This window comes from Ochlerotatus camptorhynchus, unplaced genomic scaffold (assembly GCF_037179485.1).
Source record: "Ochlerotatus camptorhynchus isolate MF236.1 unplaced genomic scaffold, CSIRO-AGI_Acam_v1.1 ptg000180l, whole genome shotgun sequence".
Classification (NCBI taxonomy): Eukaryota; Metazoa; Arthropoda; class Insecta; order Diptera; family Culicidae; genus Ochlerotatus; species Ochlerotatus camptorhynchus.
In genome coordinates, this window is record NW_027040670.1 from 605,176 (window position 1) to 631,916 (window position 26,741).

The 26,741-nt window shown below is 42.1% G+C and overlaps 6 protein-coding genes across 8 annotated transcripts; 2 read left to right on the plus strand and 4 right to left on the minus strand.

The window, feature by feature from the left end:
• LOC135701942 (probable oligoribonuclease) lies at positions 1-1,448 on the plus strand. Of its 3 annotated transcripts, none has more exons than XM_065222895.1 (3): positions 1-149; positions 228-310; positions 388-1,448. In XM_065222895.1, exons 2-3 carry the CDS (start codon positions 265-267, stop codon positions 966-968), a joined length of 627 nt encoding a protein of 208 aa, XP_065078967.1. In that variant the 5' UTR covers positions 1-149; positions 228-264; the 3' UTR covers positions 969-1,448. The 3 variants fall into 3 exon arrangements, with proteins under 3 accessions (XP_065078967.1, XP_065078968.1, XP_065078969.1); XM_065222896.1 differs by having other exon boundaries at positions 236-310; XM_065222897.1 differs by lacking the exon at positions 1-149 and having other exon boundaries at positions 287-314.
• Positions 1,201-2,154, minus strand: SdhC (Succinate dehydrogenase, subunit C). The gene is made up of 2 exons (XM_065222899.1): positions 2,008-2,154; positions 1,201-1,853 (listed from the first exon to the last, which is right to left on the minus strand). The coding sequence occupies exons 1-2, from the start codon at positions 2,025-2,027 to the stop codon at positions 1,358-1,360; spliced, it is 516 nt and encodes a 171-aa protein (XP_065078971.1). The 5' UTR covers positions 2,028-2,154; the 3' UTR covers positions 1,201-1,357.
• Positions 2,155-2,770: 616 nt separating this feature from the next.
• LOC135701912 (dnaJ homolog subfamily C member 11) lies at positions 2,771-5,154 on the plus strand. The gene is made up of 7 exons (XM_065222859.1): positions 2,771-2,908; positions 3,056-3,737; positions 3,795-4,002; positions 4,060-4,176; positions 4,229-4,420; positions 4,482-4,746; positions 4,806-5,154. Exons 1-7 carry the CDS (start codon positions 2,840-2,842, stop codon positions 4,959-4,961), a joined length of 1,689 nt encoding a protein of 562 aa, XP_065078931.1. The 5' UTR covers positions 2,771-2,839; the 3' UTR covers positions 4,962-5,154.
• A 15,378-nt stretch (positions 5,155-20,532) lies between these two features.
• On the minus strand, positions 20,533-22,132 carry PIG-M (Phosphatidylinositol glycan anchor biosynthesis class M). Its single transcript, XM_065222860.1, has 2 exons — positions 22,045-22,132; positions 20,533-21,958 (listed from the first exon to the last, which is right to left on the minus strand). The coding sequence occupies exon 2, from the start codon at positions 21,929-21,931 to the stop codon at positions 20,594-20,596; it is 1,338 nt and encodes a 445-aa protein (XP_065078932.1). The 5' UTR covers positions 21,932-21,958; positions 22,045-22,132; the 3' UTR covers positions 20,533-20,593.
• A 32-nt stretch (positions 22,133-22,164) lies between these two features.
• On the minus strand, positions 22,165-22,463 carry LOC135701915 (uncharacterized). The gene has a single exon (XM_065222863.1). The coding sequence runs from the start codon at positions 22,373-22,375 to the stop codon at positions 22,178-22,180; it is 198 nt and encodes a 65-aa protein (XP_065078935.1). The 5' UTR covers positions 22,376-22,463; the 3' UTR covers positions 22,165-22,177.
• Positions 22,443-23,223, minus strand: LOC135701914 (cx9C motif-containing protein 4). Its single transcript, XM_065222861.1, has 3 exons — positions 23,117-23,223; positions 22,909-22,982; positions 22,443-22,760 (listed from the first exon to the last, which is right to left on the minus strand). Exons 2-3 carry the CDS (start codon positions 22,973-22,975, stop codon positions 22,585-22,587), a joined length of 243 nt encoding a protein of 80 aa, XP_065078933.1. The 5' UTR covers positions 22,976-22,982; positions 23,117-23,223; the 3' UTR covers positions 22,443-22,584.
• Positions 23,224-26,741: the final 3,518 nt, after the last annotated feature.

The following is a 26,741-nucleotide window of genomic DNA, read 5'->3' on the forward strand; positions in this document are numbered from 1 at the left end:
AATAACATTAACAAATTGAAATTTAATTTAAAATTAACATTTAATGTTAACCCTGCTTGCACGCATGTGAAATTTATTATACTCGAGAATAGACGCATAAAACTAAGGGAAGGGTAAATTAAGGGAAATTTACCAAAGCTACAAATCCGGTAAGTAGTTCGGAAAATTCTTCCTTTTTCGGATGGTACATATTTTATATTTATTGTTCCTTGTCTGATTCTGCTTAGCTTTCCAGGCAAATATCTTCTAGTAGATCCGTCACAGATGAAACTGCCTTTCAAGCATTGTTATCAGCTGCAGAAGCATTTGTGTAAGTACCTACCTTGTACCATCTTAAACCGTATGCTATTATGAAATGATAAACAACACCTAGCTTGATTCTTTCAGTTGCTAAAATGTCCACCTCGGCTGCGAAACCAATAGTTCCTTCTCAGCATAATCTGGTTTGGATTGATCTGGAAATGACCGGACTGGACGTCGAAAAGGATCGCATAATTGAAATTGCCTGCATTGTCACGAACAAGAATCTGGAAATTTTGGAAAGTGGCCCAGATGTTGTAATTCATGAACCGGACGAGATACTCGCAGCCATGAACGAATGGTGCCAGGTGAACCATGCGAAAACGGGACTCACCCAGGCGGTACGGGATTCGAAGGTGAATGTAGCGGAAGCGGAAGATTTGGTTCTGAATTTTGTCAAAAAGTACTGTCCGGAAAGGGCTTGTCCATTGGCAGGTAATTCGGTGTTTATGGACCGGATGTTCTTGAATCGCTACATGCCTCGGTTGAACGAGTATTTGCACTACAGGACTGTGGACGTCAGTACCGTTAAGGAACTGTGCAAGCGCTGGAACGGTGCGGTTTTCAGCCACTGCCCATCCAAGAAGCTGGTGCACAGAGCGTTGAATGACATCGAGGAAAGCATTGAGGAACTAAAGTACTATAAGGGGCACATGTTTCAGAAATAAGACGCGTTTCTAGTCGAATCGGATTGAATCTGATTAACACAAACTTGATCGGGATTCAATCCCAGGGTAATACCGTTCGGAGTTTACCACCATCAATGCAAGACTTAATTAGATTAGATTAGATTTATCCTGACTTATCGGGAATCAACTATGAAGCTGTATTTCTGGATATAGTTTTTTTTTACTAAGGACATAGAATTTTCTTTCTTAGATATCTAAAATAAACAATTGATTTTATGAATTACATTTAATACCGACTTATGAATTCCAAATAAATAATCTTTTAGACAATGTTCGTGAGATAACTAGCTTTAAAAGCACGATCAATGCAAGCCCTGAGAGGGTAGCCTATCTCACCCGAATAGTTGCTAGTCACTGGTTACCTCCGCTTACATGAAGGTTAGGGCCGCGGCTACCACACCGGAAACTGCCAGCATAGTGTATCCGGTGGTGTAGACCTCCTTGATGGTCAGGAACTTTCCCATATCCCAGAACAGATGACGTACTCCGTTGACGGAGTGGAAAGCGAATGGATAGGCCAAGGTGAATTTAAGTGCCATCAGCGTGGGAGCGCTCAGTCCTTCCAGCATGGTCAGATAATGGGTGGCATCGTGCGGCAAAGCCAGCGCTCCCAGTCCCATCATGGTGGCGTACCCGGCCAAAGCCATACCGGTCATGCGATGCGTGATCGACAGCATACTGGTGAGCTGCGGAGCGTAGATGGACAAATGGGGAGACTGGGGTCGCTGAAGCCGAGCATTGCGATCATCGTGCGACTCTCCGGGACGGTTGTCCGCCTGCACCGGTTTCAGCACCACGGTACGTACGGCAAAAAGTGGCCCAGCAGTGTTTTGGCTTTGCAGCAAAGTGCGTCGGCAGGCGTTTCTGTGGAGTAGGAAAAGCTTTTCTTTAGCTGTGATCTAACGCAAACATAATCGGTCGGTCGGTCAGCTCGGGGCAACATTATGTAATCCGTAAACAGGAATTTTGGGAATGGAATTTAAGTAGCACTGCACGGGAAACGGATAGTAATTCGTACCTCAGAATGAGCGATGCCATTTCGGGAAATATCTTCGCGAAAAACTAAGTCGATAGAAAGTTTTTTCGAGCGTAATTTGGCTTCTCCTCGGAACACTCGCCACAGGATCGTTTTGCGATTTTTCGGATTCTTCGCAGAGATGACAGGAGCTATTGGTGTGCGTTGGTGTTTTTTATTTCCCAATCAAGCATTCGAAGCAAATTCTAACGATTTGTGAGGGGTATGACTGTCAACAGTACGGTCAGGATAAAAGAGGCATTATTTTTTATTTGCATAATTATGAATTATGAGCCGAATTTGTAAATTATATTAGGAAGTATTTACAATAAAATTTTTAATTGAAAATATGTATTAAATATCTCAAAGCTTTCAGAAAATTCTGTGAAATTACACAGCAAAAAAAAATGTAATATCGATCAACGTAATTCAAGCTGATGTATGAAATAATGATGTAATAGCAAAAAGCAGATACAATATTACATCAATGGATGTAATTTTGTTCGCAAAATCGATGTACATCGTACAATGTGATATTACACAATCGATGGATTGACCTGGTTGCATCAGTTTCGATGTAATATTCAACAACTTTTTTTGCTGTGTAAACAGTATTTTTTCCGCTGGAAGTGCCGGTTGAACAATCTTCAACCGATACTGTTCATTCGAATCAATCGAACCCCACTGGGCTAATCTCGCATGTTGACGCTTCGTAAAATTTCATCGCGATCAGAACAGTCGCGAATCAGCTGGAAAAACAGAGCCGCAAATTGAGAAAAACCTGCAGAATAATATTGAAACCTTTTTGAATCTTGAATCGTAAAAATCAACCAGTATGGACGATAACGACGAGCTGGAATTTGTGGAGGAGGATTACTATGCATTCCTGAATGTACCGCGAAATGTAGGTTTGATTTTAATTAAAATTCTCGCAGCGATCCCGTCTGCGCGCCGGCAGCGGGTTTGAACGAGTTGGTTTCGTAATCTAACCTTTCGATTACATCAAGAAGCGATTTTCGCGAAGATATTAAACGATGGTTTTCCCACGCAGGCAACGCCGGAGGATATCAGCACTGCCTACAGGAACTTCAGTCGGATGTACCATCCGGACAAGCATATCGACGTTCGCAACAAGGAGAAGGCGGAGATGATGTTCAATCGAACGAAGAAAGCGTATGAGGTGCTGTCGGATCCGCATCAGCGTGCAATCTATGATTCCCTCGGGAACAAGGGTCTCGAAACGGAAGGTTGGGAGTTGATTCAGCGAACGCGGACGCCAGCGGAAATTCGAGAGGAGTACGAGCGGCTGGCCCGTGAACGTGAGGAAAGGCGACTGCAGCAGAAGACCAATCCTCGGGGCAACATCACGGTGCAGATCAATGCAACGGACATCTTTAGCCGGTATGAAGATGACTACGATGATGGGGGGCTGTTTCCTACAATTGAAGTCTCCGGAATGAGCATGTCGCAGTCGATCGAGGCTCCACTGTCCCGGACAGACACGGCAACGCTTTCCGGAAACCTTCATCTGCAGAATGGGGTTGGTAGCGGCAATTTCCTTCTGTCCGGAAGAAGACTGATTAATAAGGGATGGTTCGAAGTGGATTGCGGGGCTGGTAGCGGACCTGTGCTGGGGCTGAAGGGTTCGAGAAATCTCACCAATCGACTCTTTTTGAACGGAGGCACGACGGTGAACTTTCGACAGAATGCTATCATTCCTGGAATTGCTAGCAGTAAGTGGTCGAACTAGTTTTAATGTGAAAACATCTTCTGCAATTACGTCTTTGCAGCATTGGCAATCCAACTAGACAAACATACGGTTGGCTACTTGACCTACAACGCCGGTTTGCAGAGTTCGATGTCGACCACGATTGAGCACAACGCGGAAAGGTATCACTATAATCTGAGCGGTACGCTTGGCATTCCTCACTGCTATCTCACTGCCAGCTATACGAGAAAGTTCCTCGAACAGGAGCTCAAGCTGAGGGTAGCGCTAAAGTAAGTTAAACATTTTCAATTCAATTTCCGAGCAGTTTGAAAGTTTATATACTTCAGGGGAGGCACGTTCGGATTCCTGGCGGAGTACGGTGCCGAGAAGAAGGTTTCCAAATACAGCTCTGTTGTGGCAACCGTCAGTTTAGGTGTCCCTACTGGAGTAACGCTGAAAGTGAAGTAAGATAGCGAATTTATCCATATACGGTCTTTCAATGCTCATACTTTCCAGGATCATTCGTTCGACACAGACGTACCTATTTCCGATTCACCTAAGCGAAGAAATAATTCCGGCGGCTATATTCTACGCCACTGTGACGCCTCTACTAACGTACTTTGTACTGAAAAAGATGCTCATAGATCCAATGAACGAGGCGGCCAAACAGCGAAATATCGAAAAGGTCAAGGAAACCAATCGATCGCGGTACGCTACAACGTTAAAAACTAATTCCATCACGACGAATCTAACGCACTTTTCTCCACAGCATGGCTGAAAAGCGCCGGGAAGCGGAATCGGCCATCGCCCTGATGGGGGCGCTGTACGAACGCATTCGCAACGACGAACAGAAGCGAAAAGGCTTGATCATCGTGACGGCTTTGTACGGAAAATTTAACGCTGATGAAAATGTCTCCATCGAACAGCGCGACGAAATGGGATTCATTCAGCACAACCCGAACGTGATCGATGTCAGACTTCCGCTGCAGTGCCTCGTTAAGGATTCCCGCCTGCAGTTGTATGGTTCGACAAAGGTAAATCCTGAAATTTCCACTGGGAAAAAAATATCTGAATTCTCAACTTCTAACTTCAGAGCGAGCTGCCCGGTTTCTATGACCCGTGCTTCGGAGAGGAAAAGCTTCTCCGGATCGACTACGAGTTCCAGGAGCGATCCTACAGCATTACGGTAGCGGACAGCGAAGATATTAAAATTCCTGAAAACGGCAGCAGCTCCCCGGGGCAAAGTTGAATTTGTGAACTAAAAAGCTTCCAAAGCGCATCGTAGACCGGTGGTAGTCGTGTTGTTAACCAGTGCTTAGATTTAAACTGCGACTGCTTTCAAGAAAACCTGTTTAGTCATAAACGAAAAGGAGCATGTCGCTGCTGTGAACGAAAGTGTTCAAACTGCCGGGAAAATAGAGACTTGTTACAAATCCCAATGTGTAAGATGGTGTCATTTTTCTTCACTCTTCGAGCACCAAACTGAAAATGAACTCGACACTTTGAAAAAAAAAAAAAATGAATCGGATTCTATGTATTCGTTTTCTTATGTTGTTATACTATTGTAAAGGTTATTTCCTCAAATGTTCATTAATATGTTGGTCACGCTTCCTGTTTTTGTCATTGCACCTTAAAATTCAGACTATTATTTTTCAACATTTGTTTTCCAGAGGCCAAAACTCTTTCAGTACTAACTAATATCCTTTCCAACAAGATAAAAACATCAGAAATCTTTTGAAAATTGCCGAATATATTACGAAAAATGTGATTTTTGTTTGATGCTCGAAGAGTTAATGTGTTCTGTTTTGTATGTCCTTCGTTGCTAATTGATTTATGATTTTTCACAGGTGAAATGATTTCAATAAAATAGTGCGATTGTAGTTGTATATCACAACACGATGTTGGCCGTAACATTTGAGGTAAGCGGGGTGCTTTTGAAATTGACAAGTGTAATTTGAACATGTCGCGGAACAAATACCAACGGAAAACGTTTAGGGATATCCATTAATTACAGCTTTAACTACTTTAATTACACCCTGTTCGCTCCCGTAGGCCATGTCTCGTGTCTAGGTACTTGTTCCGAAGGTATAGCAAATCATCCATTTCTACCTCTTTATTTTTCAAATTTTTAACTAATATCACTCTTACTTTGACTATCCTCTGTTTTCAACAACTTTCTTACTATACGGCATTTTAAAGATATTATTGTCCTGTGCGAAACGTGGCTGGATTATCGAACGCTTTCCAGTCAAGTCTTCGGTCCTGACTACGAGGTCTTCCGTTGCGATCGGAATCCTAATAACAGCCGTAAATCTACTGGTGGAGGTGTCCTTGTAGCTGTCCGTAGCGGGTTGGAGGCAAAGGCCATCGAAAACGATTCATGGAACTATGTGGAGCAGGTTTGGACAGCCATCAATCTGGGTGATAGCACACTATTTCTATGCGCTCTGTACATTCCACCTCATCGAGTCCGCGACAATGAACTCATCGATACTCACTGTCGGTCAGTTTTCACAGTTGTCGAAAGTTCCACTCCAGTTGATGAGATATTCATTTTTGGTGACTTCAATCTGCCAGGCGTTTCGTGGAGTCCATCTCATAGCGGATTCCTGTATCCAGATCCTGGTAGCTCTATACATTTCACGCAGAAGCTATTAGCCTTCTCGATAACTAAAGGGTGTCCACGATGAAATTGCCACACTATGAAATTGCTCTAACTTTTTAACCGTTGGGTAGAATTTAATGAAAATTTGGGTGGATTTAGTTCATACTGCATTATTTACATCCTGCAAGTTTTAAAGTCCTGTGATCAAAACTCGCGGAAATGGAGTCGAAAGAACAGCTCGTGCGTGATAAAATCTTGCGCATTCATCACGAGAACAATGATCTCTCGCATCGTTCCATCGCTAAAACGTTGGGAATCGCGAATTCCACGGTGTCGCGAGTGATTAAGCGGTTCGAGGAACGGTTGACCATCGATCGGAAGCCCAGAAGTGAAGGAAAAAGTATTCCGTACAACACCAAAAATCACAACCGCGTAGTTGGGGCCTTCAACCAAAATCCGAACGCCTCCGTTAGGGATGTGGCTAAGAAGCTGCACCTAAGCCGAAGTTTTGTCCAGAAGGCCAAAACTAAGGCTGGGCTTCGAACGTTCAAGGTACAAAAGGCCCCTAATCGCGACGAGAAGCAGAACAAGTCCGCCAAAACCCGTGCCAGGAAGTTGTACCTCAACATGCTGACGAAAGTTGAATGCTGCATCATGGACGACGAAACATATGTGAAGGCCGACTTCGAACAGATCACCGGCAACCTGTTTTTCACGGCCAAGGATAAGTTTAGCGTTCCGGAGCATGTCCGCACTCAGAAGATGTCCAAATTTGCGAAGAAATTCCTGGTTTGGAAAGCCATCTGCACGTGCGGGAAGCGGAGTGCACCTTTCGTGACCCAGGACACGATGAACGGACAGGTGTTCATAAAAGAGTGCCTCCAGAAGCGGCTGCTTCCTCTCCTGAAGGCCCACAACGTCCCAACAATCTTCTGGCCGGATTTGGCCTCATGCCACTACTCCAAGGACGTGCTGAAGTGGTATGCGGACAATAAGGTCAATTTCGTGCCGAAAATGTTCAACACTCCAGAGCTCCGCCCCATCGAGAAGTACTGGGCGATTATGAAGCAGCACCTTCTTAAACGACCTAAGGTAGTGAAGACAGTCGAGGAACTGAAGAAAGTATGGGTTTACATGCAAAAAACGGTTGATTCACAGGTTGTGCAGAATCTTATGGCCAGGGTTAAGGCCAAGGTGCGGGCATTTCCGTATGGACTGTAAATAAAATACGAGTAAAATGGTAAAATGAAGTTTAATAGTTATTCCTCAATCCCTGAAAATTTGATGGCAATCGGATGAAAACTCGAATTTTGCGAATCAATTTTGTGTGTGGTAATTTCATCGTGGACACCCTTTACAGCGCAGCGACGCTTTCTCAAATTAACCATGTAGTTAACGAAAATGGTCGTAGTTTGGACCTCTGCTTCGTGAGCACACAGGACAGGGCTCCATCAATTTCCTCGGCTCCTTGTGCACTAACTAAGCTAGTTCCACATCACCCTCCTCTACTTGTCACTGTTGAGGACAAACTCGTGCGTGATTTCGGCGACTATACTGCTACGGTTTCTTATGACTTCCGTAAAGCTGACCACCGTAGCATCATAGATGTGTTGTCTAGCATGGTATGGGAGAACATCCTTGATCCAGATGACGTTGAGGCTGTAGCGCAAACCTTTTCACATGTCTTGGCATATGTCATTGACAGACACGTCCCGAAAAGAACTCACCACAAAATGTCTCACCCTCCCTGGCAGACGAGAGAGCTACGTAGGTTGAAGCCAATCAAGAGAGCAGCATTGAGAAGATTTACGAAGTATCGCACGCATCCTCTGAAACTACATTATGTGAGGCTGAATGACATGTACCAGCGAGTCAGTCGTGAATGCTTTTCAAGTTTCCAACGAGGCATCCAGCGCAAACTTAAGCTACACCCGAAATCCTTTTGCAACTACGTGAACGAGCAACGCAGGGAATCCGGCCTCCCATCGTCTATGGAATTCAACGGAGAAGTTGCTACCACTGTTCAGGATATATGCCACATTTTTTTCCGAAAAGTTTGCCAGTGTATTCACTAATGAGACACTAACTAACGACCATATTAACCTGGCTGCCAGAAACGTTCCAGTAAACGATCAAACGCTGGGTGCAATTGATGTTAATGCAGAAATGATTTCTAAGGCCGCGACTCTGCTCAAGTCATCCTTCAATCCTGGACCTGATGGAGTTCCATCTGTATTTTTGAAGAGACATATTGCTAGCTTGTTAATTCCGCTTCTTCGCCTGTTCCGAATGTCTCTCTCAGGTGGCATTTTTCCATCTTGCTGGAAATTTGCGCACATGTTTCCCGTCCAAAAAAAAGGAAGGAAACGAGCTGTGGATAACTATCGAGGAATTACATCGTTAAGTGCCGTTTCGAAGCTATTCGAGCTAGTGATTATGGAACCGTTGCTGTCCCATTGCAAGCAGTATTTGAGTGCTGATCAACATGGGTTTACTGTCGGCCGCTCTACAACTACCACTCTGCTGTGTCACACATCGTATATAACCGAAAGCATGTCGGATCGGGTTCAAACGGACGTATTTATTCAGACCTATCCGCAGCATTCGACAAGTTGAACCATGCTATTGCGATTGCTAAACTCGGCAGACTCGGTGTATGCGGTAATCTTCTGAGTTGGTTTCGATCATATCTTACCGGTCGGCAACTAAAAGTTGCCATAGGAGATTGCAGATCAGCTAGCTTCTTCGCCACATCAGGTATACCTCAGGGAAGCCACATGGGACCGTTAATTTTTATACTGTACTTCAACGACGTGCATCTGGTCATCGAAGCTCCTCGGTTATCATATGCAGTTGATCTCAAAATCTTCCTACAAATCTGCTCCATTGCTGACTGTCACTTTCTTCAACGTCAACTGAATGTATTCGCTAGTTGGTGCAGGTTAAACAGAATGGTAGTGAACCCAGCCAAATGCTCCGCTATTACGTTCTCACGAAAACAACAACCGATACTATTTAGCTATGACCTGCTTGGCTCGACAATCGAACGCGTGAATCAGGTGAAAGACTTGGGTGTGATCTTGGATTCGCAGCTTTAATTCAAGCAACACATTGCATATGTTGTTGATAAGGCGTCAAGAACTTTAGGGTTCATTTTTAGGATAGCTAAAAACTTCACTGATATCTACTGTCTAAAATCTCTCTATTGTTTGATTGTTCGATCGACGCTTGAGTATTGTTCAGCGGTTTGGAACCCAAACTACAACAACGGTGCCGAGAGAATTGAATCTGTTCAACGTCGCTTTCTTCGTTTTGCGTTGCGTAGATTGCCTTGGAATGATCCGTTTCGATTACCAAGTTACGAAAGCCGTTGTCAACTTATCGACCTAGAACATCTCCGGGCTAGAAGAGACATAAGCAGAGCCCTAACCGTGGCCGATATTCTACAAGGAAGGACAGATTGTGAGGCTATCCTGAGGCAAATTGACCTGAATGTTCAACCCCGACCGCTTCGTAATAACCTTATGCTAAGACTGCCTCTACGTCGCACAAATTATGGAGCGTACGGTGCGATTTGCGGACTGCAGAGAACATTCAACAGAGTTGCATCTGTTTTCGACTTTCATCTCTCCCGTGATGCGCTTCGTCGAAAGTTGTCTTCTGTTTTTCGCCGGCAGGAGTTAAGATATTGACTATAAGATATACGTTTTTTAATGTTTTTTTTTATGTTATGACCATGCTTGAATGTATTTTTTTTACCATAGTTGATAAGGTTAAAATCATTGGGGCTTCATCCAGCCTGTTGATGTAAAACAATAATAAAGCAGGATTCTTTTGACCCCTGTGTAACCCAATTCTGGGTAATTCTGTGATGCCAAATCTATATCTCTACCCTGGTGCAGTATAAACAGTGAATTTTGACTAAAGACCTGGCACTACAACCTCTTGATATATGTTTATACTAATATTCCTTTCAGTATTAAAATAACGTTTTATATTCCATTGATTATGATTTTTAATTTTTCGTACATTTCAATTGATTAGCATGAAGTGCTTTTCATCTTTGTTTAATTTGTTATTCTAATTTACGTGTTTACGTTTTCAACTAGTTTACATGATACCCCTTTGATGAGCGTTTTGATTGAATTTAAAATATAATTTGATAACCTCTAACTACGCATAACTTAACCTAATTTGCAAGATCGCATATGATCTGCTGATTTGATATAAGACAGACGTCTCTGAACCTTTCGAGGTGAGTTGTCTAACAGCTGTCTACAGCGGCAGTTGATTTTTTTTATTTGGGTGTGAACCAGGCGAAAGCCTGTTTTCGAGACTCGCTATTATCGAAGACAACAAATCAAGAAGACTGGCAACTCTTCCATTTTCTCATACGTACGCTATGAGACAGGTACAATTGCGCCATCTGCCGCTCAAAGGTAAATGCTTGGAACGAATTTGATAGCAAAGATTACATCCTCAGAAAAAGGGTATGTGTATTTGCTAATTTTTCTATGCGTTGCTTCCACCTTCACTCAAGTGTAGCGCTGCTGTATCTGTCGCTTGGATTTTGGCAAAGTTGCCAGTCTTCTTGATTTGTTGTCTTCGCTATTATATAGTTGCTCTTTGTTCGTTGCTAGCAGTTCGGTGCCTTTTGTTGCTACGCTACGGTACAAGATGTATGAAGTAAAAAACACCATCAAGTTTAGCTTCAGCCATTGTGATGCTAAACCAAACATCGGAGCGATTGTAAATTTCGCCAAAGCACTCGACACGGATCCGGCTGAAATTGAAGCTGTTTATCGCATTGGTGAGGAAAGGGGAGTCTTGATGAAGTTCAAATCAGAGGAAGCGATGCTCCATGCTCTAACATTCAATTCGGAGGATTTAATCTTTCATTATGGCAACGAACGACGGTTTTGAGGTATTTACAGGGATAAGCGGTATATAATATATGGTTGTTAAGAAGGAAATCCCCACGTCATTACATTTCTTCAATCGCAAAGGAAATATATTTTATGATAGCAACAAAGATAAATGTTTTCTGTGCAAGGCGGACGGACACCGGAAGCTTTCCTGCCCCAAGCGGAAGGCTCGGAAGGAACCGGAGAAGCAACTGAAGGAAAAAGGAAAGCAAAGTGAAAGAAAACAAAACAGCAGCAGTACGTATGCTGGTGTAGTGGTGGAAGGTGCGTCGTTTGTCATTAGCGACCAGGAAACGGACACGGGGTTGGAGATGTTGAATGAAGATAACGAAATGGACGAGACGACCCCGACGACCGACGAGAGTAGCGGAAAGCATGCAACGGGAAACGACGTTCAGAAGCAGCAGCAGCGATCACGATTCGGGTTCAACGAAAATGAAGAACAAAATCGGGAAAGAAAGAAGTTGCGTGCACGGGAGAAGATCGCTTTGTCGCCGCTTCGATCGCCAGCCAGAAAAATCCTATGATAAAATACATTTTTATACCTTTTTTTGTATTTTGAGTACCAAAATTGGTATTCCATGTTACCCGGCTCCGCTAAGTTATTTTTATAACATTTGAGCCTGCCTGCCTGCGAAATGAAAAAAAAACCTTTCGAGGATAAACGTACTCCCACAGACAAACAGACATAACACATTGAATATTTCTCACTGTAATACATCGTCGCTAAAACATTACCGCCATCTGTTGAGTACACTGTGGTGGGCAGTGTGTAAACGTCAAACGCAAGGGAATTGACTATGCGCGCCACAGGTGGTGGTACTACCAACTACGATATTTTTAAATTGTCCGTTTAATGCTTGTTCGATGAACAACTTTCGAGTGTTATGTCTGTTTGTCTGTGGTACTCCGTTTCTCCAGTGTCTGACCACCAGACCACATTTCAAAAGGTCCTATCTGCATTGATCGATTCTCTTCATCGACTTTCTCTTTCGTCAATTACTCAGCTGCAAAACCTTTCCCTGTTGTATTTGACGTTTTGGACGCTAGATAAGAACTTCCTTTATCAAACTATGTGGTAGAATTAGCGCGAAATCTGTTTGCATAGCAGTGGTTATGAAAAGAGAAAGTCGATGAAGAGAATCGATTAAAGCAGATAGGACCATTTGAAATGTTCATCGAGAAGTTGTTTTTGATGATCTTAACAAGGAAGCTCGGAAAGTTGTATCGATGCAGCTTGTAAAGACTGTTCATTAATGAAAGTAGCAGTGTTCGGAAAAACTCAAAAACTCATGCATGAGTTTATGCGCCTATGAGTTTTCCCTTGTAAAATTCAACTTCGCAAAAATCACCGATGAGTTTTCAGGTTCAAAAATTCATTGCTTTATATTTTGGCGTTATTGATTGTTATTACTATTGTTTGTGCATCAGGAGTTGGAAAACTTACACAACATGTATAGGCATCACGGCGAATAAGAACGACCCAAATTTGAGTTTAGTTCACTCATAATCGCCAAAAGTGCAGGAACTCAGCGATGAGTAAAATTTGTCTCATGCTTTCCTGTGGAAAACCTAAAAAATCTGCCGGAAAATGAGGAATTTAAGGAAAATTTTGTTCAGTCTCGGAGTAGTACCAATATACTGAGTGAAACCAATCTTTACTTTTCTCAAATTCGGGATTTTTTCCCTGGAAAATCCTGGAAAAACCTGGGAAAACATGAGGCAAATTAACTCATCGCTGAGTTCCTGCACTTTTGGCGATTATGAGTGAACTAAACTGAAATTTGGGTCGTTCTCATTCGCCGTAATGATATCAATTGACGTTTGAGTGGTTTTTATGAGTTTAAAGCTGAAATGATTTTTCGCCGTTGTGAGTGTGAGTGCGTGAATATGCATGAGAATCTCAAGCGTGAATTTTGTTTGCCGCATTCACACGTGAGTTTATTCTCGCAGGGAGGCTCAATGAATGAGATTTGAGAATGATTTTCCGAACAATGGAAAGTAGACACCTGTTTCTCAAAGGAAAATATTTATTTTCGAACAAATTCATAAGTTTACTTTGTATAAATGAAAATCAACATACATATGACTGATTTCACGTGAGTTTGAATGTTGACTTCTCATTTCTGAAGAAGGCTCGGACTTTTCTCTTGACACCGCCCATTAGATTCTGCACAACTTTCTTCTTAACTTTTCGTTGTGCTGTAGATCAAATTTTCTTAAGATGCCGTTTAATTATTGCCAAGTATTTTTCGATAGAACGCAGTTCAGGGCAGTTTGGGGAATTTAGGAATTTTTCAGCAAAATCAACTTTTTCCTTCTTGAGCATCTCCAACGTAGCAGAAGCATAGATCCGGCCAAAACAATGGAGGATCCGTATGCTTTCGGTAGATAGGTAGAAGCTGTTTTTTGATGCATTCTTTTCTGTAATTTTCACCATTGATTGTGCCCGTTGTGAAATACGAAGAACTCTTCAAGCCACAGGAGCAAATGGCTTGCCACACCAAAACCTTTTTTCCCAAATTTTTCGGTTCGGATGTTTCGCACATCATCACGCACATCTGTCCTCTGCTCAGTGTTGAAAAATTGCGGCCCGGGAAGTGTACTGGTATCCAATTTGACGTACGTCTCGTCGTCCATCAAAATGCACCGGTTCGGCTTTTGAAGGAGAACGTCATACAAGTTCAGTGACCGTATTTTCGAAAAAGCTTTCTGTGAATCCGTCCTTTTGAGTGCTTTTTGCTTCTTGTAGGTTCTGATATTGTTAGGGTTTTTTGATATTCTGCACATTTTCGACGCTGATGTCCTTTTTTTTGGAAATTTCACGAACGGAACACGGTTTATGCGATTTTAAAAGGCGTACTGCTGCCAGCTCCTTTTTCTGGTCCGATGCCCCCTTTTTGCGACCAGATTTCGGTAAATCTTCAAGAGAACACGTTTCTCCAAACTTCTTAACAATCTTGAATACTGTAGATTTACTGCACTTCACGCTTTTTGCCAATTCTCGAAACGACAACTTTTCGGAAAACCATTTGTGCAGAATTAATCTGCGAGTTGATAAGCTGATCCGACCCATCGTTCAAAATTTCTCACTACTTGTTTTTTTTTAATTTTTCAGGTGTGTTGCCAAAATAAACAATGTTTTTACACACTGAGCGAAAATTCAAGTAGTGAGTATCAACTTTTCGAATAGCTTCGAGATGTAGAACAAGAGGCTTATGGGGCGATCGCTTTTGGCACTGGTAGGGTCTTTGCTTGTGGATTGAAATGACTTTGGCTAACTTCCAGCATGCTGGGAAGTAGCCAAGCACCAAACACTTATTGAAGACCGCTGCAAGCTGCTCGACGAAGTCAACACTCAAGTTTTTCAACTCGAGGTTGACCACTCAGCCGACACCAGCGGCCTTCATGTTCTTGGTTGATTTAATGGCTGCTATCACCTCATCAGCCGATATTCTACTTTCGTCAGGGACAATTGCGGGGGTGGCAGCGACTCTTGACATTGCCTCCGATACTGCAGGCTCGTGGCATTGGCTTGGCCAAGGTTATGCGAATTTAAAAAGTGTTGACTAAGAGCATTGGCCTTTTCAACTGGGGTTAAAACAAAGATATTTCATTAACAAGATATCCCACAAATCAATTCCTCGAACAAGGCAATGGATACACCACCCTTATGTGATCGCAGTGCCATCTCGTGAGTGCACATTGAAACTGTTGGGAGTCCCCCGCCAACTTTACCACCAGGGCTCAATAAATGACAGGTGTCAGTATGACATATGCCAGCGTGGACGTTGATGATCAGTCGAGGGAAGAGGATGATCGATGTCATCATCATTATATTGCGATAGCAAGATTCTCACTTCGTTATGATTGCATCCATTTTCAATCATTACCACACGCATCAGAAAACCTTGAGAAAACAATAATAAATGCAGATACGAAATCATTGCTCAACAAACGTAATAAAATATGCCGTCTTCCTTGGCCAACGCTGCACGCTATTGGCTATTCAAAAATTACGTTGGAATAATGATTACTTTTCTATTTTATAAAGAAGGTATTTTTCAATGACGGCGAATTAAATCGTAAACTAAAGCTGCCGAAGCTGAGTGATGACGATGAGTAATGACACCACTTCGTGTTTTGATTTGCGCTGTGGTGTGGGTTCGTACATGTATAGATGATGGTGTCCGTGTTTTCTTCCAACGCTGCAGTTCAACGTTGTATCGCCAAAGACCTATTGGCGCTGTTATCTGTCTCTATAAATTCCAAAGAGTGAAGGGGGTCTGGTTAAAAGTAAGGATGAATCCGAATTCTAAGGGGAGAGGGAAAAGGGGAGGGATGGGCCTAGACTTATTTTTTAAAATCATTGTCGTTTTCCAGAACGGCTTAGCACAATCTGAACCTTGTTTGCAAAATCGTTATTTCTGAGATCCACCATATCCTGGCTTGGATGATATTGTTAAAACGGTGGCAGACCAGTACGCTGATACCGATACTGCCTACGGATGGTGTTGCGGAGTCTCATGAGGTCTTTAGTGGGTCGGTCAAGGTTCAGAGTATTACCAACAATCAATACGAAACTAACGATTTTAAATTGGCTCACCACTTTAGTAGCCTATTGGTCCCAAGCAAACGATTAACGTACCCTATTCTAGTTGAAATTCTATTACTACACTATGTTTGTTTTGATTCGCTATGAAAGTTTGACAGATAACATCAGGGGTGTGTGGATTCATGCAGAACATGCAGGGGTGAGTGAAATAGCTTGGGACTGCTTGGGACCGTTGTTCTGGTACTGAGTGAGCCAAAAATAATAATGATTTTCTTCGGGACCTTCTAGTCTTAGAGTTACCTCTATGGTATTACCAACAATCAATACGAAACTAACGATTTTAAGTTGGCTCACTACGATTGGCAAACGATTAACGTACCCAATTCTAGTCGAAATTCTAGTACTAAGCAATGTTTGTTTTGATTCGCTATGAAAGTTTGACAGATAATATGAGAGGCTCGTGGATTTTCCTATGTTTCGAGGGGTGAATCGATTAGCTTGGGACCGAAGAGAGTACCAGAGCTGAGCCAAAGAGTTGAGCACGTTATTTCGGGACCTTTTAGTATTAGAGTTACCTCTATGGTATTACCACCCGGTGGAAACTAACGATTTAAATTGGCTCACTGCTTGACTAGCCTTTTGGTCCCAAGCAAATCGATTAACGTACCCCATTCTAGCACCGACGAACCAACGTGACAGCTCATACAAGCTACTTTCAAATTCGTGCCCAAGACACCATATTTAAAATACGAACACTACCGACATCTACTCATCCGATCGCGTCATACCATAAGCAAGGACACGAACCCACGTATAATTTATATTGCCTTGGTTTGCGTCTCACCTCGTTTGACAGATCTGATCTATAGTCGCTATATTCCTAGTCTGGCGGATATAATCTCGGGAACCAATTGAGCAAATCACGACCAACAACAGAAAAGAGCTCATCAGCTATTGCGATCAAAACTTCGGAAACCCTTTTCGAGTGACTCAAGGATCGCCTACGCAAACTAACACCATCTTTGGGTTGGGGAAAGTTTCCCCTATGTGATGATGCTGGTAATTTTCGTTCGATTGGCGAGGAAATAATAATCAACGTTTTGTTTTTAAAAGTTGATAGTACCTTTTCAATTGTTGGTCTACAATATATTGAATTGGTTCCGCTTTTTGATAGATCGAAATTCTATCCGCCAGACTATTAATATAGCGACTATAATCTGATCGCCCGTTTGAAAGTTCGAATCGCTCGTTTGACAATTCTTATTGTGGACAAACGAAATGCTCCTGTGGCATGTCGGTTCGTCGGTGATTCTACACAGCAAAAAAAAATGTAATATCGATCAACGTAATTCAAGCTGATGCATCGATTAGCTTGGGACCGAAGATAGTACCAGAGCTGAGCAAAAAAGTTGAGCACGTTTCTTCGGGACCTGCTAGTCTTAGAGTTACCTCTATGGTTGTACGCAATGGTGATCTAGGACTACGTGACTACATAAAAAATCTTATTTGCAGCAGCGAGAGCTTGTGTTTTGTGTAGGAATAGGAATTTGAGCGGAGTTCTCTCTGTTTATACTCTTTAGTATGACGCGCTTGACATAGATGGCCTACAGCGACTCACGAAGAGCTACTGATTTCGAGCAATAGCTTTGCGGCTTCTTCCTCCTTCTATGGATGGTCATGTGGGCTGCAGGCAGCCTTTCATTGTGTACTGTACGTGAACCACCACTCACCACGCGGTGATTGAATAAACACCGTTTGGTGAGACCGGATGGAGTGCAACTTTGAAATCTGTGTTAGGGAAAACACTTTTCGCAGGCAATCGGTGATTATTTTAATAATCATAGCAACAGTTACAATAGTAACATTTTGAAAAATGATTAAGCCTTCATTTTAATAGATTTGCAGAAAAAAATACTATCGATTCCCGTATTAAAAACTAAAATCCATAATCTCTGGATCAGATTCAGACCACTTTCATGCCGCGACCGACTTTGGTTTTTGAAATTGCACCCCCAATGTTACATTAAAGTACATGGTATGTTTGATTTAAACATATCTAGATCAGTATCGTTTCTTTAACCTCAATCTACCTGTGCACCAACTCTCTAAACATAAACAATCATCAAAATATTGCTTGCAATGGATAGATATCGAGTAAACTAGAAGATTAAGTGTATTTTCAACCGATTCGAGTATGAATATGCCATTAAATATTTCAAAACCAGGTGGTGCACAGATAAAAAGTGAGGTTACGGGACGCCACTGATCTAGATAGAGCTGGAATTAGACATAACAGCTTTTGTAAACAATGACTTCTCTCGATGATTTTTATGAATTCAAGGCACGCCCACGCAAACCAACATTACCGTCGGGTAGAGGAAGCATAGAGGTAACTCTAAGACCACTGGGTCCCGAAGAAAATCATTATTATTTTTGGCTCACTCAGTACCAGAACAACGGTCCCAAGCAGTCCCAAGCTATTTCACTCACCCCTGCATGTTCTGCATGAATCCACACACCCCTGATGTTATCTGTCAAACTTTCATAGCGAATCGAAACAAACATAGTGTAGTAATAGAATTCCAACTGGAATAGGGTACGTTAATCGTTTGCTTGGGACCAATAGGCTACTAAAGTGGTGAGCCAATTTAAAATCGTTAGTTTCGTATTGATTGTTGGAGGAAGTCTTACCAACAATCAATACGAAACTAACGATTTTAAATTGGCTCACCACTTTAGTAGCCTATTGGTCCCAAGCAAACGATTAACGTACCCTATTCTAGTTGAAATTCTATTACTACACTATGTTTGTTTTGATTCGCTATGAAAGTTTGACAGATAACATCAGGGGTGTGTGGATTCATGCAGAATATGCAGGGCTGAGTGAAATAGCTTGGGACTGCTTGGGACCGTTGTTCTGGTACTGAGTGAGCCAAAAACAATAATGATTTTCTTCGGGACCCAGTGGTCTTAGAGTTACCTCTATGGTCTTACCCCACCGATGGTGATGCTGATTTGCGTGGGTGAGCCATGACTTTCAAGACAACGGCGCCGGTGGTGTAGTGGTAAGCGTGATTACCTCTCACCCCAGCAGGCCTGGGTTCAATCCCAGTCGGCGCCGCCGGGATGTTCTGAGGCATAACATCTCTGATCACGCCTTCCTTCGGATGGGAAGTAAAGCCGTTGGTCCCCGGTTCATAAGTTGATGGGTCGATAGGTAGGGTCCAGGTGTGGGAGCTGCCTTCCTGATACGTTGGTAGCATTGGTGCTCAGCACGGAAAACAAGATCGACGGAAAAAACAAACCACAGGAAAAAAGACTTTCAAGACATCATCGAAAGAAGTCATTGTTTACAAAAGCTGTTACGTCCTAATTCCAGCTCTATCTTGATATGGGAACTGACATCCTATTGATGACCTTGACAAATGTCCAAAAAAATACCCTTTCACAAATTTATGGTGGTCCTGAAAAGGACCGTTTTGTCGTGATGGTTGAGTAATGCTGAACTATTAGGGTGTTAAACACCCTAGGCTGGTGAGCTGTATGTTGTTTGGAATGAGGGTGACGCGCTTGGCATTGATGGCCCACAGCGACTCACGAAGAGCTACTTGATTCCGATCAATAGCGGTGCGACTTCTTCCTCCTTCTATGGATGCTCATGTGGGCTCCAGCTCGCTGCTTACAGGCAGCCTTTCGTTGTGTACTGGAGAACAATGTTCAACGCCACGTGCCGAAAGCACTGCTACTGATGCCGACGACCACACACGGTGATTGGAACTGAATCCGATCAACGGTTGAGGCCAGACTTGATAGCTAGCTGTTTGTTGGGAGCTTTTCGTTGTGTACTTGAGAACATTACCACTCACCACACGGTGATTGAATAAACACCGTTTGTTGAAACCGGATGGAATTCAACTTTGAAATCTGTGTTAAGGAAATCGCTTTTCGCAGGCAATCGGTGATAATTTTAATTATCATAGCAACAGTTGCACATTCGTGCAATTTTCAATCGTTACGTTTTGAAAAACGGTAAAGTATTAACTTTAGCAGATGCGTAGGAATATTTCTGATCGATTGGTGATAAAATTATTGAAACTGGTCCAGGGGCAGCTGAGTTATTAACGTTCAAAATCTTTCATAATTTTGTTACATGTTCCATTTTCGGCTTTCACAAAGTGTACCCTCATATAGAAATCACAGACGTAGTCCTTCGTCAAAATCGATTTTTTAACCCCACCCAGGTGTATCCCCTTAAGTGTGTCACGCTCTAAGGAGGAGAGGGAGCGGTGTTTAGCAATCTGTGACAAGCAACGAGCTAGATGATTTGAGTAAGTGTAGTACGATCCAGGAAGTGTAGGAAACTCGATAAATTGGAGACATGCATCCAAACTAAGGCTATCTAGGCACTGAAATACTGATGCTGCTTCAGTAATCAAACGAATACCTACCATTGCCAACAAGTTTACAGTTATTTGATATCAGTGAGAAGCACATCATATTCATGTAGGTATTTAACAAGGGAATTAAGTCTCGTTAATCAGTCAAAAATGATTAACTAGAATTTTAACATACGATAAGGAATACATCAAAAGCTAGGTAGTGGAACAGTACATGTTGAGACGTTCAGAGAATACTGGACAAAAACAAGCGTAGCGAATAATTAGCGTGAATTCACGACACTGTACAGAATTTATTAGAAAGCATTTCTCAACTCACATGTTCAAACAAGCGTCAATAGCGTTTAGAAAATTTTATACTGACAAAAAATCCCTTCCAATCATACATAATTCCACGGTTCAATCGATTTTGTAGTTATAAGCCATATCGTAGTTCGTCACCAGCATCTGCAGTATCAATATATTGGAGAAGAAAAACACAATGCTCTGGATCCAGATGAACTCGAAGGTGTTCCATCCTTTGAACTCCAGTAGATACGCCGGAAGCAACCAACCAGCCTGGGATATGAACCACATCACCGGGATGAAGATCGCCTTGCGCATGCCGATGTTCTTGAAATTTTTGACGCTAAGCGGCAGCAGCGACAGGAACCACACGAAGTACTGCGACGTGACGACCGGATTGTACGTGACCATCACAAAGGCAATGGCGAACAGGGAGAAGCCCAGCGTCTGACGATGCTTCCCATAGCGTAGGGTAATAATCACGATGAGCACAAGCTGTGGTAGAAATGTGAGGATTTTCTCCAGTTGAGTGATGTCGAAGTTGGAACTCAGGTATTGAAGGTAGAAGTATAGCGAAAAGTTGTGCCGCGTGTCTTTCCGAACCAGATGGTATAGGATGGATTCGTAGAGATATTGATATCCGTAGAGATAGTAGAAAAATCCGGTTGATAGCGCTAGGGACGTAATTGTTCCGAGTACCAAGGCTAGCTGTTTGGTGCTGGGCATTAGCACTGCCTGCAGATAATCCTTCAGTGTTTGCAACGGCTTATCGAGCGTGGCTAGGTAAAACGCCAGGCAAAATCCGATTGGATAAAGTCGAAAATGAATTGATATGCCGAGGAACAAACCTGCCATGAAGAACTGAAAGATGGTTTGTTCATTTTTCAGTAAGAAATAAAGCGCTACTAGAACAAGCGAACAAGATACACAGTCTCCATTTCCCCTAGTTGCAATTACCATCGTTAGTGGATTGTAAAGCCAAAAATACGCGCTTATTTCAGCCATTCTGATGTACTTCGGTGGCAATGATTCATTACTATTGTTCAGGATTTCGTTCTTTCGCTTCATGAGATACTTGTTGCGATTGTTCAACGTCTCCAGCTTTAACAGTTTCTTCTCGATGGAAATCTTATTTCCACGATAGCAGTTGAGTAAGATCCATTTGATTAGCACCCCTATGAAGATGTCGAACAGTGAGAACATGAATTTGCCAAAACTGTGATGCAGCAGCAGATTTGGCAGGACGAGATATGCCAGTAGTGGTGTGTAACGGTATGTATGCCTTTTAAAGGGAGAGTTCAGGTTGAGAACATGACTAGCTCCATCAGTAACCACACGGTAATCGACGTCGGTGTATTGAATCTCGGACAAGCTATCCTGCACCTCACCGTAATATACGAGAAAGATGCGGATGGCGATACTGACGCCGAGGTGCCTTTTGAAAGACATCATGTCCGAATGATTTACCGACTCAACTATCTGAAACGAGAGGCAATTATGAGTTGAGGTCGGTTGTCTTGTCTTGTCCCCCAAGATCCTCAAGGAATATTAATACTGATACTCACATTTCTAACCAATTTTATTCGTTTATTAAACTACGTGAAGTGTTAGTAGTATTGTTTTCCGATTTTTTGGTTAGTTAATTTTTCGCAATAACATTCACACACAAAAAAATCAGTTCACATGATCCCCCGCCACTCATAGTTTTGTTTTCATATCACTAGCTGCCTTTTGTAAGCACTGTTTGAATTGCTGAAATTCCTGATCACACGTTTTATGCGCTACATTAAGGTCCGTTGTTATACACGCGCCATAGGCAGCAGCGGCCACCGAACACTTGGCCAACAATATGGGATAGTTTCTAAGTCTTTGGTTAGCCTTCCTCACGGATTCCATTTTGAAAACTTCGCCCCGCTACTTTGGACCAATTCGAATCGATCGTAGTTCCCGCCTGATCGGTGGTTCGTCCGCGATGAATGCGTCGTACAGTGGTTTCGAAAAAAAGATCAGCAGTGCCGTTCCAGTTACGCTACCAACAAACAATCGGGGATTACGTTGAGCCCAGTTACGTTTCGGAACGATCACCCGACGTCGAGGGTCGTGGGTCATTGCTTGCTATGTTGCTTTTCTTGCCTTTCGCGTTCGGCTGCTTCCTTCTCTAGTCTATAGTTACGTTCCAATTTGATCCCGGAACAGCAAATCGACACCTTATGAAATTTCAGGCAACATTGGCGCATGTCCTCGAGGACATCGTAGCATTTGGTCTCGTCGAACTTATGCTCTGTAGATAACAAGTAGAAGAAAATAATTAATTTCCGGATTAAAATAAAAAAAAACCCGGACGGTGATGACAAGCCGGTTCGAGAAGCGAGGTTAAGTTACGTAAGAGATGCAGAACCTGGAATCGTCGCAAGTAACAAAGAAAGTACCTTTCAAGCAGGTTTGAATCCGACACGCCGAAGATTTACACGGATCTTTTGAGGTACTTCTTGACATCCAAGATCTGCGAAATGTACGTGAAAATAAATAATAACTCTTTAAACGAATGTAAACAAACTACTAACAAGGTACTTTTTGAATTTTGTTTTTAAATACCTATTTTGTAGATATGAAATTTTAGTAGTTGTAGGTACTTACGTATCTCTGAGGCAACGGTTTAAGAAAATTGACAGAAATTTTCTAACTTTTTCAGCGAATACCTACTAAGCCAATAATTCAGAAAATCATTCGTTTCACAACACATCTACTTATTTTCACGATTTTCACTGACTACTGAAGTTGTTTTCCATCAATCAAACGTCATTTGGATAATTTATTAGCAAAGCCGATAAAGTTGAATCGGTTCACCTCAATCTGTGCCTCAATGGTTGCCAGTTTGGTTGATTATTATAGAGTTCCCCAAAAACCCTCTACACTGATAAAAATAATATGGTATCACGTACACGGATAGAAATCTCCTTACACAGCAAAAAAAAAAATGTAATATCGGTCAATGTAATTCAAGCTGATGTATGAAATAATGATGTAATAGCAAAAAGCAGATACAATATTACATCAATGGACGTCTGTCACTTCGTTTGTGCAAAGAGTGTATCATTTTGTCATTTTTTTATGCGTTTCAGTTTTGAGTAGAGGGAAAGAGATAGAACCAAAACATTCTAATACATTTGGTGAAAATGCTATTACAATCCAGTAGTAGTGTTTCCATGTGGTACAATCTAGTAGTAGTGGTGTTGCCATGTGGTACACTGAAAAATTGAAATAGCAGGTTAGTCACCAAAGTTTTCGAGCCGCTCCGTCTGTCACTTCGTTTGTGGTTAAAAGTGACATTTCGAAAGTTATTTTCTATGTTCGAAAATCCCTGTGCTGTCGATCGACCGGTTTTCGAGAAGAACTCAGCCACAGTTGTCAAAATTTAACTTCTTGTCTGTCAGAAGTAACCACCCTCGGATAGCAGGGTTAATCGATAACTTTTCACCTGTCAAATTTTAACCAAAAGTTAAAATCATCCACCAGATGGTTCAGAGCCTCAATGGATGAAAACAGTGGTGCTGATTCAAATGATAATCATTTTGATTTAAAGGTGTTATACAGTACATATTTTTCAACGACAGATCACTGTGTTTCAAAATGCAAATAACTTGAAAATCAATGTTAAATCACTTCGATTCGTAGTGCCGCATAACAGACTGAAGGCCGGCGCACAATAGATACGATTTCAGGTTTTTTGACAGTTAGTCCATGCATCTGTCAAAAAACCCGAAAACGTATGCATTGTGCGCCGGCCTTGAGTCACAAACGAAGTGACACACGGAGCGGCTCGAAAACTTTGGTGACGCACCTGCTATTGCAATTTTTCAGTGTACGACATGGCAACACCACTACCACAAACGAAGTGACAGACGGCTAACTGGCGAAGAAATCCATTTAAATAATGTGGTTCACTGTAATAGAATTTTCTTGGAAGCTTGTGCCATCATCCACCAGATGGGTTAGTTTTTTTGTTTTGATTTGAACAAAGTTGATTTTGTGTACAATGATTCTTTGATAGTCTTTGCATTTTGTGCGTATCATTTTGTCATTTTTTATGCATTTCAGTTTTGAGTAGAGTGAAAGAGATAGAACCAAAACATTCTAGTACATTTGGTGAAAATGCTAGTTCAATCTAGTAGTAGCAACAATCAATACGAAACTAACGATTTTAAATTGGCTCACTACTTGACTAGCCTATTGGTCCCAAGCAAATCGATTACCGCACCCCATTCTTGTCAAAATTCTAGTACTACGCTATGTTTGTTTTGATTCGCTATGAAAGTTTGACAGATAAAATGAGGGGTTATTCGATTTTCCCAGGGGGAACGACACTTCAGGATTATCCCATTTTTACCAAAACCTCTCATAAAATTTTCAACGTGCACAAAATTTCAATTCATCCTATCTATTTTTTCTATTCCCAACTTACCCCTTCTGCATGCACACAAATTGTCAAGCAAGCCGTGCAGTTTCTCGAAGTTTTCAGGTCGACCGCGAAGCACTCTGCCATACTCACTGTCATTTTTCAACAATCTCTACAACAAACACCATTTGTGTCAGCTGGCTACGCTGGCTATGCCAGCTAAAAATAGGTGCGAAAACTTAAAAAAGATGACGGACCACTTGTCTAAAATCGGTCGCGGGACAACATCAAGTGCATCACGGAGAAGACGGCAACGCACATCCATTTCCCGAACTCAAACCGATCGAATTCGACGGATAAGCGCCCAGGTGTCTGTGTGTTGTAGCATGGAAGTTACGACAAGCAGGTGGAGAAGGAATTCAGGTCATTTTTCCAACCGGCCCAAGTTTTACTCGTTGCTGCTACTGGTCAAGGATTCGGATAAGAAAGAGCTAATGGTGAAGAAAGACACCCACCGGCTGATGGAGTTTCTATGCGAGAATATTGGGAATCAAATTCCCGTCCAAATATAGCTGGGAATAATGACCGGAACCTAGTATCCATCGCAACCACCTACTGTGCAGTTTCGACATATTTGATACGGAACCGTTTTCTGCACTGGAGCTGTGATCTTTGGTTAACATTTTTGGGCGGTGTCCATTAATTACGTTACGCTAAAAATCAATAGTTTCGACCCCCCCCCCCCCCTTTTAGAACAAAACGTTACACTGAAAATGATCCCCCTCTATTTATTACATAACGCTCTAAAATACATCCCCCCCCCTTCCCCCCGCCCGTCTCATTTAATTAATTTGTGATTCCGGTATGTATGTGTAGGTAGGTAATTGTATTATTAATATTCAAATTTAAAACAAAAGATCAGCGTAACATCATAGGTAACATCGAGACCCTGCTTTTCAAAAGTTTAAGCGTAGCAAAAATCTCAAGATATAAAATTAAAACCCAGATTAAAACATATCCATTTTGCAAGCAAGATTTAGTGAAGACATTTTTTGACCTGTATTTTCAAACTTTACATCAAGAAAAAAAAACAAAATGTTCTCGTTGTTACGTAACGGAAAGCTTTACTCCTCCTCCCCTATTTAATAATTCGTAACTATATAGGTGACCCCTGCCCTCTCTCCCTATAAGCGTGACGTAATTTATGGACGCTGCATTGCAGCAGATTTTTCTTCTTTTTACACCTATCCTCTTCACGTTCGGACTTGTATTCCTCTGAAACTTTTTAACACCACTTACATCACATCCATTCCCTGATCTATCCCATCTATTTTTTCAATCGGTGCTGCATTTTCGTCAACACGACACACTCAAAAAAATCCCATCAAATATGTTTTTCCTCAAAAATCCCAAGTAATTACTAGACTGAAAAAATACATCCAAATGAGTGTCGTTCCCCCTGGATTTTCCTATGTTTCGAGGGGTGAATCGATTAGCTTGGGACCGAAGATAGTACCAGAGCTGAGCCAAAAAGTTGAGCACATTTCTTCGGGACCTACTAGTCTTATACCCCGTTCACATTACAGCCTATATCACGTAATATAAGCTGTCTTGCAATGAGCACTCATACATAGGATTTCCAGTGAAAACTAGATGTACGAGTGCTCATTGCAAGACAGCGTATATCACGTGATATACGCTGTAATGTGAACGGGGTATTAGAGTTACCTCTATGGTAGTAGTGTTGCCATGTGGTACAATCCAGTAGTAGTGGTGTTGCCATGTGGTACACTGAAAAATTGCAATAGCAGGTTAGTCACCAAAGTTTTCGAGCCGCTCCGTCTGTCACTTCGTTTGTGCCACTAC

Bases quoted from the DNA above. Each gene is read 5' to 3' on its own strand.
- SdhC (XM_065222899.1), bottom strand. From the start codon at position 2,027: ATGGCATCGCTCATTCTGAG. The intron at 1,854-2,007 runs GTACGAATTACT...CCTACTCCACAG, and splicing joins ATGGCATCGCTCATTCTGAG to AAACGCCTGCCGACGCACTT.
- LOC135701915 (XM_065222863.1), bottom strand. From the start codon at position 22,375: ATGGAATCCGTGAGGAAGGCTAACCAAAGACTTAGAAACTATCCCATA.
- LOC135701942 (XM_065222895.1), top strand. From the start codon at position 265: ATGAAACTGCCTTTCAAGCATTGTTATCAGCTGCAGAAGCATTTGT. The intron at 311-387 runs GTAAGTACCTAC...TGATTCTTTCAG, and splicing joins TCAGCTGCAGAAGCATTTGT to TTGCTAAAATGTCCACCTCG.
- PIG-M (XM_065222860.1), bottom strand. From the start codon at position 21,931: ATGATGTCTTTCAAAAGGCACCTCGGCGTCAGTATCGCCATCCGCATC.
- LOC135701912 (XM_065222859.1), top strand. From the start codon at position 2,840: ATGGACGATAACGACGAGCTGGAATTTGTGGAGGAGGATTACTATGCA. The intron at 2,909-3,055 runs GTAGGTTTGATT...TTTCCCACGCAG, and splicing joins TCCTGAATGTACCGCGAAAT to GCAACGCCGGAGGATATCAG. The intron at 4,747-4,805 runs GTAAATCCTGAA...TTCTAACTTCAG, and splicing joins AGTTGTATGGTTCGACAAAG to AGCGAGCTGCCCGGTTTCTA.
- LOC135701914 (XM_065222861.1), bottom strand. From the start codon at position 22,975: ATGTCAAGAAGTACCTCAAAAGATCCGTGTAAATCTTCGGCGTGTCGG. The intron at 22,761-22,908 runs GTACTTTCTTTG...TGTTATCTACAG, and splicing joins GATTCAAACCTGCTTGAAAG to AGCATAAGTTCGACGAGACC.